General features: G+C 32.1%; 1 protein-coding gene across 1 annotated transcript; it reads left to right on the top strand.

Annotated features, from left to right (window-relative positions):
- Positions 1–1,896: 1,896 nt before the first annotated feature.
- LOC120152530 (transcription factor MYB108-like) lies at positions 1,897–3,159 on the top strand. Its single transcript, XM_039164732.1, has 3 exons — positions 1,897–2,152; positions 2,252–2,381; positions 2,491–3,159. The coding sequence occupies exons 1-3, from the start codon at positions 1,987–1,989 to the stop codon at positions 3,086–3,088; spliced, it is 894 nt and encodes a 297-aa protein (XP_039020663.1). The 5' UTR covers positions 1,897–1,986; the 3' UTR covers positions 3,089–3,159.
- Positions 3,160–13,282: the final 10,123 nt, after the last annotated feature.

Raw genomic sequence — 13,282 nt, 5'->3', positions numbered from 1 at the left:
ACTTTCTTTTTTTCACAAAGCAAAATTTCCGGTTCATAAGTTTTCTAAACATATATATTTTTTAATAATTTAATCGGATTTTATAAAATATGATCGAATATTATAATTTAAATTGGGTTTCCAAGCCTAATCCATAAGTATTTGGTTTGCCTAATTAATATATTCCCACTGTTTATGAACAAACCCTAAATCGGAATGGAGTGTTTGAACAGCAATTTGTCCATAAAATATTTTACATAATTACAAACCTACATAGGCACAATTTTAGACTTTCCCATATGGAGAACTAATAAATTAAGCTTCAATAGAAGGGGGAGTCAAAAGTGTCAAACTTTTTGCGGAAGGAAACGCTCACGTGTGGCGTCTTAGTATACGGTTAAAATAAGACGTTATCAGTTTTTTATTATTATTTTAAATAACAAAATCGATAAAAAAAATAACCGAAAACATCATTATTTTGACCGGTTCTAATTACATATATAGGTAAACGCGGTAAAAAATTCAGTCAAAAAAAGATGTTTTCGGTAAAGCGCTACCTAAAACATCAATTTTTGACCGGATTTTTTTTACCGCATTTACCTATTTATGTAATTAGAACCGGTCAAAATAATAATTTTTTGTCATTTTTACCGGTTTTGTTATTTAAAATAATAATAAAACCGATAACGCCTTATTTTAGTCGTATACTAAGGCGCCGCACCGCAGAACTACCCTCTATTTTCAAATCATATACAATATACTACTAAGTAGGTATAGAGATAGACTCGGATTCAATGAGTTACAATTTGATCTTATAAGATTGAGATTTTATTTTTAAAAAAAGTAGGTTTAGGTTGCTTTTTTTTAAGTATAATGTCGGGTGATTTTGATTTAAAGTAAAAAAATCTTGATTACACTCTATTCCAGAAAAGTATCTCTTATATATTCATGGATAATTACAATAATACTTATTTATATATTTTCTTTCAATTAGTCCCTATTTTGCCTTATATATAATTGTTTTAGATTGAGTCGGTTCGAATGTTGATTTTTACCCAAAAAAAAATCGGGTTGTGTGGAGACATGGAGCATCCCAAAACTTGGATCGGGTCAGGTGATCGATGAAGGGGTAGAATGCTTGAATCGAGTTCCAATAGACCAAAAATTTAACCCGACACGACCCATATTCATCCCTACTACCAAGCTTTTATTAAAGAAAAAAATAACTTTTAGTCCCTCAACTTTAACATTTTTTCTCAATTTAGCCCCAATTTTATTTTTGGATCCACGTTAATCTAAAGCTAACGTTTTGAGATTATGTTACGTCATCAAAATGACTAGATATAGTAGAAGAACCAAGTTCACGTCTATTTCCGACAAATAAATTTTAGGGGCCAATTTGAAAATATTGTCAAGTTTAGTCACTAAAAGTAAGTTAACCCCTTAATTAAACTCAGGCTGGTGAATATTAGAAGTCCTTGAACTATGTTCAAATGATCATTTTAGCTATTGAATTTTCAAAAGTTACAAAATTTTCATTAGATTTATCGAACTGTTATAAAATTATCATTAGATTTATCTAACCGTTAGAAAATAGTCGCTAACTTTATCAAATTATTAAAAAAATAGTCATCAAAATTTTAGAATCATTATAACATTGAAATGACCATTTTGTAGCAAATTGACCAAATTTGATCATCATTTTGCAACATTTAAAAGTTCAATGAACAAAATAATCATTTGAGAATAATTCAATGACCATTATTATATTTAAACCCCCAATTAAGTTCTATTGCGGCTTTGCTTCCCTCTCTCTCTGTGTGTCAGAAAAAAACCTTAATTACCATCTTTCCACCATTTTCAGTCCAAACTTCATCTATAAAAGCACCCCATCTACCTTCCCTGTATAAATAAAAAGGCTTCCCTTTTCTCTCCTCTCCCAACAGATCATCTCTTATCATCAAAACCAGAAGAGAAAAGAAGATTTGATCCATTTTGTGTTCTCAAATGGAAGATTTTAAAGCAAGGGGTTGCACGAGAAAGGTTCAAAGCAGTGAAGAAGATCAAATGGATTTGGTTCGTGGTCCTTGGACTGTTGAAGAAGACTTCAAGCTCATCAATTACATTTATGTTCATGGCGAAGGTCGCTGGAATTCCCTTTCTCGTTGCGCAGGTAATTTCTCCTTTTTTTCTGGTTTGAGATTTTAGGTCCAATTCTTGTTTTAGTCCCTACGATAATATAAAACTTTACCAAAAAACTTGAACTTTACAGATCTGAAGAGAACTGGGAAAAGTTGTAGGCTGAGATGGTTGAATTATCTACGCCCTGATATTATACGTGGGAATATTACTCTCGAAGAGCAGCTTTTGATTCTTGAGCTTCACTCTCGTTGGGGAAATCGGTAAATAAACTGTTTTGAAATCTTTTTTTCCACTAAATTGTCATGTTGTTGATGATGTTTATTTTCAGACAATTCACACAGGCTTTTGTTGTTGTTGTTGTTGCTGCAGATGGTCGAAAATCGCGCAGCATTTTCCGGGAAGAACCGACAACGAGATCAAGAACTACTGGAGAACTCGTGTCCAGAAGCATGCTAAGCAACTCAAATGCGATGTCAGCAGCAAGCAATTCAAGGATACCATGCGTTACCTATGGATGCCTCGGTTAGTCGAAAGGATTCAGGCCGCCTCCGCCGCTACCGCGACCGATAAATCCGCGTCGCAGATGTTCTCACGACGAGGGGTTATGGGGGTTGAATATGCGGCGCAACTGACCCCGGAGAATTCGAGCACCGTAACCGTGGCATCATCGTCGGACTCGTTCGAGGCGCAAGTTTCCCCGGTTTCGGATTTAACCAATTGTTACAACAACGGCTTTCACGTTAATAACAACCCTAATCCTGGTTATAGTTTCCAATCCAGCAGCCGAGTTGATTACTCCGACCTATCGGACAATTTCTACAACAACAACCACAACCATGGCGATGTCGGCGACGATTTTCCGACCAACAATTATCAGCCCCTGTTGGATGGTGGTGATCTTTCGGACAATTTGTTGAATGCTGAAGATTTTTTGTTCTTACAGCAACAGTTCAACTTCAACATGTGAAAAAAAATATACGTCTTATAGAATTTGGGGTGAAATTCAACTGTATAGAAACTTAAGGGGGCAATAGAATAATATCCTTGGAATTCTATGCGTAGATTGTAGAATTTGTCTAGTGGTTGATGAGTTTAGTTTGTATTTTGATACTTTTGTCTTCTTCTTTTATTGGGGAAATTTGTAATTTGAGACTTTTGTTTTCAATTATTCATTTTAATCCCATTCATAGATATTGGTCTTATTGTGGTTTTAGTTCCTCTATCATATTGAAATTTTCGACTTAATCCCTCTATTGTTACGGACAATATGTTATATTCCACCGTTTAATCAGACATCCTATTTATCTAATTTTAATTATTAGTGCGTTTTAAACTAATTAAATTCCTTTCACACGTTTTGATTATGGTTTACGTGCTTCTTGTTTGACGGTAATAACTATGGTATTACGTGGTTTATGGTGTAATTGAAATATAGTCCCTCTTGAACATAAAACAATTCAATTTAAAATGAAATTCATAGTTAGGGATAAAATTATAATATTTAAAAGTTTAATGACCAATTTAAAATGAGTCATAGTTTGGAGTGAAAGTAGAACATTAAAATATTTGAGAACCAATTTAAAATGAAGAATTAGTTTGAGGGTTTATGATTGAATTAACTTTTTTTAAAATGAAAAATAATTTATAGCCGGTGATGGCAACCATCTTCGTGTGTGAATACGAAGATACACACTATAAAGGGTGGTGGCACGTGTGAAAAAAAAAGGTGGGCGAAGCACGTGATGGAATAGTGTAGAAAGAGGGATGGCGGCAGGGGAATCTCTGTAGGCCATGTGCCTATGGGAGAAAACAGCCATGTGCCATGTGGTCCCATAACTGTTTGTGTTAATATTGTGACACGTGTTTTATGTACGGAGTTTATGTTTTTCTTTTCCCGCTTGAAGATTCCCAGCAAAGCCTCCCAGCGGCAACTCTTGAAACAGCCCAATGCAACAATTCCACGTCAGCCTTACGATTATTTTATCTATTTTATATTAAAATCGGTATGGGGTGTGCAAATTTAGATATCAGATTCGATTCAATCTGAAAATTTAAATATCCAAAAATTTTAGATATCTAAAATAGTGATTTGTATCTGATCCAAAAAAACTCGAATATCTTAATTTTTGGACATCCAATATTTTAGATCGGATATCCGAATATCAGAATCTAAATTTAAAGTGTAATATGAAAAAAAATTAATTTTAAATTTTAAAGTTTGTGATTTAATGTAACTTATTCAATACTTATACTATATATATATATATATTTAATTACTCACACACAATAAATAATTAAATATTTTAATTTTTATTATGTTAGAACTTTAATGGGTTGGTAAGTTACTTGGACTACAAGGTAGTTTTTTTGGTACATTACCGTGGGCTCCAAAACTATTTAGGGGAGAAGGGATATCAAAAAATTATTTTGGGATTTACGTTATTTCCTATAGTGCATAATAAACTCGTCATTTTGAGGTACCAAGTTTTATTATAAAAATATTTTTTTTAAATTTTTAATATAAATTTATTTTTTAAGAAAAAATTAGAATTCGTCACCTCAAGATGAAGAGTCTCTTTTAACGTTACAAATTATCATTTTTAATATCTAAACTATCCTTTGATATTTGGTAAACTACATGTTTAATATATAAACTATCATTTTTGTTTTCTTTTAGTATCTCAATTTTTATTTTTTTCAAAATTATACATAAATTTTACTTTTTTATTTCATTTTGGTACTTCGATGTTGAAAGTTTAGCGGAACAAGCATGACATTTTTATGGGTAAATTACATCATTTATTACTCAACTATCTTCTCACTCCTATTTTGGTCAATGTAGTTTAATTTTTAAATTTTGTGACATCATATTTTTATTATTAATTTATTAACATATAATTAAAATAAAGCATTAAATTTAATAACTTTCAAATTACTCCTAATTTAATCACTCTAACTTTTAAATTTACTTTTAACAGCGAGGTACCAAAACAAAATAAAAAAATAAACTTTAAATATAATTTTGAAACAAATAAAAATTTAAGTACCAAAAGAAAACAAAAATGATAATTTATATATTAAACATGTAGTTTACACAATACCAAAATTCGATATTTTTGCATGGGTATTGTTACACAAGAACTCGTCACCAGTTCCAAATTTAAAAGAAAAATCATATTAAAAATTAAAAAAAAAAGAATTTCACAAGAAATATTTAAATATTAGACTCGAAATAAAAAAATAATATCTTATGAAACACGTCATCTTGAGATGATGAGTTCGTCCTGCACTGTAGAAAAAGTCGTATATCCCAAAATAATTTTTGAGGCCTTATTGGGCCAAATAATTATTTCGGGTGCCCTATTGGGCCAAAAAACCTAAGGGGTATCTAGACTCTAAAAGTCCAATATATTTTAGGATTTTCAGATAAACCGAAATTGAAATTTATCTGATTTGTATCCAATTCGATTATCAGAATTTTATTCCGATATCCAATCCGAATCATCCAAAATTAAAAAAAAAACATTTCAGATATCCAAATTTTCGAATCGGATCTTTTTGCACACCCCTATAATAAACTGCTACAAAGATCAATTTTGTTTTCATAAAATATCAATTTAAGCATAGAAATATTATTGTTTATCATTTTTTTCACATTCTTAAACAACCTAAAAATTCTCTCAACCTCGTAATCCAATAAAGTCTCCTGTCACTAATCTTGGTCATTTGATCCATGGCTTCTCAAATAAGGACTCATCTGATCGTAATTTTTCATATAAGGACTCATTTGATCCATCTCTTAATTTTGATGAAGTTCTATTTCGAAAGCGATCCCCCCTTAACCACAAAACAAATCGATGGAGTTTCAACCGAAGTTTTAATCGATGGAGACATCATGTTCCTAAGGCGTAACAACTTAAGGAAATGATCCTGTTGGGTTTCCACTATTGGTATCCAAGTTCATTGTGCTTATCTTCTTTCCCCACTAATCTCAAAACCCAATCCTATGATTTCATATCATACCAATGTAGTACATGTTTGAACTAATATTGTACTCAGATGTTCATGATTAAGAAACTTATTGAATTATCAAAACATGACTAAATTCAAGTCACCTAACAAGTTAGTGCCAATATTTATTAATCCATCTTGAAAATAGAACCAAATTAAAGTTCATCAAGAAGTTTGGGCCTAATTTTTTAATCGATCTTGAATTAAGGATCAACTTGAAGTTAATTAAGAAGTTAGGGCCAAAATTTACTAACCATAATTAGGACTAGATCATAAGATATTAGAATATTCAAGCCAGAATAGTCAAATTATATATATAAGAAAACTGACTACTAAATCTTAAAACATAACATGACCAAATTGAGTGAAATATAAAATTGTATAGCCTGAATTATCAGATATTTAACAAATTAAGGGCCTAATCAAAAGTCCACCCAAAAGTGGTAGGACACGAAGGCAATTTCCCGTAAAACTAGTCAAATTTGATATAATTGTAACACCCTAATTTAGGGGCTAAATTTAAGAAATTATAAAGTGGTGGATTTAATTGGTATTTTAGAAAGAAACGGTGGATTTTGTAAAATTTCAAAGTTGGCAGACCATTTTAAGAAGTGCAAGAAATTCAGTGGCTAAACTCATTATTTGACCATTTTTCTTTTGGGATGAATTATAACACTCATTCCCGTATGTTTTTTTTTCAAAAAAACATCAGTTTTCCCCTTCCCCCTCAACCCTTCTTGCAACTTCGATCTACTCGTCGTCCGACCTCCGATCGACGAGCCGAAACCACCATCGTGTTCGTTGTCAACCGAAGAACAAAACCCCTCAAACCTTTCGTCGTGAATCGTCGCCGTTCGTCGTTAATTTCAGTCGGAAGTATCACCGGTAATAACTTGATTTCAATTGGTTTTTTGTCGATTCACGACGATTTGAGCATCCGTTTACGACACCTCCTGCACCATCGTGTTCCTTGTATCGTTCCGAGTCTGTCAGTGTCATCGTTGGTCTCCGTAGACGGCGGCGCGTGAGGAGGTGAAGCGGTCAAAGTTTCTGATTCGTTGAAATCGAGCACTCCACCGTTCAAAATTGTGAACCGAGCTTTGTAAGTGCCTTGAAATCGCTTAAAATAATTTTTAGAAATTTTTCGGGGAATTTTTCGACACCATAGCACTGTTCACGTGCCCCCACTACGCGTGGGGAAGGGAAAAATGACCTGTTTGACTGGTTTTGGAGCTGTTTTGACCGGTTTGACCGGTTCCAACCGACCCGACCCGTTTACCCGACTCGACTCGTTGACCCTACCCAACCCGTTGACCCGACCCGTTGACCGGTGTTGACAAAAAAAAATTGACGGGCTTTGACCAGGCATCAAACGACCTTTGACTTTGATCGATTATACCTATCCTGATATTTTTCGATATTCCAAATCCGATTCTGCAGTATATTTTTCGAAATTCGAATCCGAAGGCCTCGAAATTGCCAGTCAAACCCGTTGACTTTGATTTTGACCAAAAATTCTAAATTTTCGAAAAGTCATATTTTATGCTTTCGACGTCCTGAATCCGAATATGAAGTCTGTTTCTCCAAATTCGAACACGGTAAGCTGTTTTTCACTGATTTATCATCCGATTCGATCCGTTTTTCAGAATTAAGCTCCGTTTTAATGTAATTTCTGTTGATATGGATCCGAGGAAATATTGGAAGATGATTTTAAGATCAAGGGTATTCGAATGGAATTTAATGGTCGATCAGTATGGCACGGAAATTGAGGTAATATTTTACTACCTCTTTATGCTTTATGGAATATGTTGATATTGGTAAATGCATGAATAAGATAATGTTGATCACTTTTATGGAGTTGATTAATTTATACACTCGATATGAATGTGGTAGAAATTCGATAACTGAATACAGATCGAATGATTAATATAAGAGATTGAGGGATTGTTAGAATTAAATTACAAGTTGTGATTAGTGATAAAGAAATAAGCCATGGATTTGTAACTTATATTTTATATCATCAAATGTTAAATGTTAAAGGTACTTGGATGGGAAATTATGAGAATACTCTGGTAGGGTAAAATTACGAAAATACCCTTATGTTGTAGGATGACAAGAATTGTCCCTGGAAGTTGGTTAATAACTCTGAAAATACATATTGATCCAATATAATTACAGATGTGCATAAGAAATGATAGTTTTGATTAGAAAATTTGGATAAGTGGGTTTTAATGCCAAAAAGGGTTTGCGCAAGATACTAGAAGTTTGTTAAGGAATAATTTCAAGATCAGAGAATGTTCGGGAAAGCAATTGACCATAAGATATTTAAATTATAATTATTTTCGTTAAGAGCTAATATCGAAATTATCTTATTAGGAAATTACAAAAAAGCCCCTAAGAGGTAAAATAGTCCGAGTTGACCCTGAATGAGAATGTACTTTGAGGATTTGTACTTAACTCGATTAAGTACGAATTTGATTGTTAAGATCCTGACTTAGTGCAGAAAATTCTTGATATTCCGTTGGTAAAAATCTAAGAAGGCACTTGACCCGAAAATATCTGAGTTACGAGTAAATACCTGAAGAACAATTTATCAAGGTGTTCTTTTATTAGAATTGTTCAAAGGGACTGAAATAGATGATAAATTAGAATTAAATAATAAGACAGGATGGAAGGAAATGATTGAAATAAATCGGATTTGTAGAATGATCAGAATACTTCTGTAATGGAAATAACCCAAGAATATCACCAAGCTCAGGAATGATTGGATATCATCGAGCTCTGTAATGAATGGAATAAAACTGAACACCAAAATGACCAAAATACCCTTATAGTCTATACTAAGTAAATGTCTTGGATTAATTAAGAAATCCAAATAAGCATAGGTGTTGGACTATCTTTAAAAGTTATGGAATAACTTAAGTGAGCCGATCAACCGTAATGATATGTCAGTACCTAAACGACATAGGTATCAGTTGAATGTGCGTTCGTCTTCTCAAGTGTGGTTCGATGATAATTTTGAAATTATTCAGCTCAGCTCAACTCTAGATCACATTCAATACTAAGAATTAGACGTTTGTTCAACAAATCAACCACGAAGACCAAATAGAATGGAACGGAAGTACAACATGTATAAAAAATTCAGGAACGTTTGAATTACTCTAGAAAATTCCGAAGTAACTGTAATGGACTTGAATGCTAAATGAACTAAGTAACCTCGAGGACTAAGGATTAAGTAAGTGATTTGGATGAGTCTGGAAACATAAGTGAACATACATGATGTAATGTTCTTATGGATCTTGAACTACAAATCAAGTACGTCAGCATTTCATGATATAGTGGAAGCATGAACATGAAATAAAGACATTGGAAGATTTATTCATCGATTATTTCAAAGATTATATATGGACTAGAATTTGTGGTATTAAAGTGTAAATACCCTGTAAGGACAATGAATTGACCAGTCGATAAGCATTAATTCTGGGAGATATTCATCTGAAGTTGTTTGATAATGAAATCAATCGACATAGACTGTAAATGTCCTGAGTCTTCATTTCTTTCTTATCAACTCAAGTCTCATTCTGAATAATTGATAATTACTTCAGTTATTGGACTCTTCAAATAATGATTCTAAATTCCGATATTATATCGGTATATTGGAGATCCTTATTTCTCTGTCTGCTAAGATTATTCAGTACCTCTGAATAATATCTGTAAACTCTGGTGTGTTCCCTAATCACATGAATATTTTATATGATTTATGATTTGAATTCTGTTATGATACATGACATGGATTATGATTTGATACTTGACATGAACTATGATTTGATTTTTGATATATATGTTTACGGACAGAACATGTTTTATTGGGGGTATAGTTGGAGGAAGAATACTTGCAAGTTCCTCGGCTTTGTGCTGAGAGCCTTACTGTTCGTGACGGAGTTGATTACTTGTAGGTTCCTTGGCTTTGTGCTCAGGGCCTTACTGTTCGTGATGAGGTTGTATGGTTATGGAGAACCTACACATTTTGTTCGTGACGGATGGGGAAATTACTATGGTTTTTTGAATAAAAAAATGTTTTAAAAGATCGATATCTTTTCACTGGTTATGAGAGAACACACTAGAAAACCTATTCTGATCTCCTGAACCTAAACATCCCAAATATTTTCCATCAGAACTGAATACTATCTGTTAATACCTGAAATATCATTGGGACCTCAGCTCAGCCAAAGAAATCTGTAGATATCTGAACTAATAAGGAAATATATGTTTATCTGTATCTGCACGTTCTTCAGCATCATCTGGTAGTTCTGTATTACTGAGCTTTCCGAAGCTCACTCTATTACTCAACATTGCAGGTTAAAAGAATTGTACCAGTGCAACTATCGTCATCAGTAAGAGAGTTCTTCCGGTGCTGTTTGCAGAGTACGGTACATTTAGGGGGCATGTAATTGTATTTTGTTTTATATACGAGTATAAAAATCTTTTTTTTCCTGCATAATGATAAATCATTTTATAAGTTTACATGTTCTGATAAAAAGTTTTAAATTTTCCGCTATTTTTACAGTGGGTCGCTCCGGTGGCCCTAATGTGACACTCCAGATCGGACCGGGTTACCCGCATCGGTCTAAGGGGGTTACAATAATAGTAATTTAGTAATCATACAAAAATTATTTTTTGAATAGTTTATGGTGACGACAAGTAGGGGTGTAAACGAGTGGAGGTGAGTTCGAGTATTGCTGAGCTCGATTCGACTCGAAAACTCTGAAATAGAGCTCGACTCGACTCGAAAAATCGCTAGCTTAAAATTTTCAAACTCGAATCAAACTCGAAATCATGAAATGAAGCTTGTAAAAGCTCGAAAAGGCTCGAAATGAAAAAAATGTTAAACTTAACTTGATTGAAGTCTCAAACACAAAATATTATATTTTTGAGGTGCTCACTAGTTTTTTGAGTCAAGTATCAAGTAGTTCGTTTGGGGTCATTAAGAACTTGAGTCGAGTATATACGATTTGAGTATTTATCGAGTCTTGACCGAGTCAAATCTCGAGTAGCTCGCGATCTGTCTCGCCTAATTTACAACCCTAACGACAATATAATATATGTTCAAAACCTTTTTAATCAATTAACAACGCACATATCCTACATACATAGTTATAACAAAAATTATTACTGGTACCACTTAATGGGTTCATCGTAAAAAAATAATACTATATTTTAGGTAACATTTATGATTTGAATCTATACATTATAAATAAAATAAATCAAGTTAAAATTATCATCTCTGAATTAATCAATAGATCAAATTTTAACGGAAAAAAACAAAATAGAGAGAATAAAATAACGGGAGAGACAAAGATATGTTGCTTTTAGTTGCGTGATAAACTTAGTTAAATAAATAAGAGGGAAAATGACGGAGCATATGCTAAACATGTTTTGCATTGTAATCCTCAAATATTTTGGGACAAGAGTTGGACCATCTTTAAATCACGACAATCACTTTTGTCCCCAATTACGACATTTTTTTTATAGAGTTTAAGGAAATTTGCTGTCCACAAATTAGGGATGGGTATAGGACCCGAATCTGAAGGGTTTTGACCTGAGATGTTCGGGTTTTTTTAAAAAAATTAGGTTCGGGTCGGGTCGGGTCGGATCCGTGCTTATGGTGAAAAATATTCGACCCGACCCGAAAAATATATAATTTTATCTTATATATTTAGAAATAATTACATTAATACCTATCTATATATTATTTTTTTAATTAAGTCATTGTTTTTATTGAATAAAAATAATATTCTTTTTATTTCGGGTCGGGTCGAGTTTTTAAGTTATATATCAGGTTGGGTTCAGGTCAGGTGGAATCTTGTTTTGGTCTGGTCGGGTCGGGTGGAGGGTTCCTTGTTTTCAGGTCGGGTCGGGTAGACAAAAAAACTGACCTAACCCAACCCATGCCATCCCTTATATAATAGTTCAATCAATCCATTATCTCATGCTTCTCCCACCTTCATTAGTGTTTGATTCGCGGAAAAATCATTATCAAGGAGAATAATCCTTTTCGGAATTGCATTCACACGTTTGAATCACGGAAAAGATTATTACTAATAGTAACATCTTTTAGTTAAAATAGTAGGGATGTGATTACCTCCAAATTATTAAGTATTAGATAATACTCACTATTTTGGACAAAAATAACCCTAAACTAATAAATTTTTTTATAATGATCCTTCTCGATTCTTCTTTTTTGTACTTTATTCAAAATTATAAACATAATAATAATAATATACAAAGAGTTTGATTTAATAAAATATTAATAAATTTGAGTATTTGAATTTTTTTTATTTTTAATGTTCAATATACTACTTATTTGTAATTTTATGAAAAATAATATTATTGTAAAAATGGAATTATTTAAAAGAATATCTAACTTTAAGTTATTAAAAAGTAGGTCTTATACATTAAAAATAATATCTTTGTCCACTTGAGATCATGATATTATTTTTTTCATATTATATTATACTTTTATATAAATAAATATGATACTTATGAAAGTGATTTAAAATATAAGTTTAATATACTAATTATATATTAAATGTAATTTTTCTCAAAAGTTAGATAATATAACAATTAAAATATTTTTATGAATTTTTATTCAAATATTTATAATTTAATTATTAAAGTTTAACTTAAAAAAGCATATATAGCATAATAATTTGGTAAAATATACATTAAGTAATCTTATATTCCTTCAACCAAACTATAACTTTATATTCCTGCTAAATAAACCAAATAAGGTAATACAACATTCCCATAGTAATGTTATATTCCAGTAATATTATTCTCAAAGATAACCTTACATTTCGTGAATCAAATGTCACCTAAATGGAAACTGGGGTTTTCTATTTGGGATATATCAATTTTAGTCCCCATAATTTTTCTAACTTCTTTCTTATATTAATCCCTAAGCTTAATTTTTTTTATTACCTCGATGATGTAAAACTCTCATGTTATGCCATATCATCAAATGTACTAAAATGCAAAAAATTATCAAATTCGGGTACTTTTGTAAATAGAAATTTAGTGATCAATGTTAAACAAAGTTTTCAAGTTTAAGGACTACAAATTAACATATCCCCCTTTAGGGAAAATAAAA

The sequence above is a fragment of the Hibiscus syriacus genome, unplaced genomic scaffold, assembly GCF_006381635.1.
Source record: "Hibiscus syriacus cultivar Baekdansim isolate YM2019G1 unplaced genomic scaffold, ASM638163v2 tig00111092_pilon, whole genome shotgun sequence".
NCBI lineage: Eukaryota > Viridiplantae > Streptophyta > Magnoliopsida > Malvales > Malvaceae > Hibiscus > Hibiscus syriacus.
Note: the sequence above shows the minus strand (reverse complement) of the source record. Positions and strands in the feature narration are given on the sequence as shown.

Coding starts and splice junctions, on each gene's coding strand:
- LOC120152530 (XM_039164732.1), top strand. CDS start 1,987: ATGGAAGATTTTAAAGCAAGGGGTTGCACGAGAAAGGTTCAAAGCAGT. Junction 2,153..2,251: donor TTCCCTTTCTCGTTGCGCAG/GTAATTTCTCCT, acceptor TGAACTTTACAG/ATCTGAAGAGAACTGGGAAA. Junction 2,382..2,490: donor CACTCTCGTTGGGGAAATCG/GTAAATAAACTG, acceptor TTGTTGCTGCAG/ATGGTCGAAAATCGCGCAGC.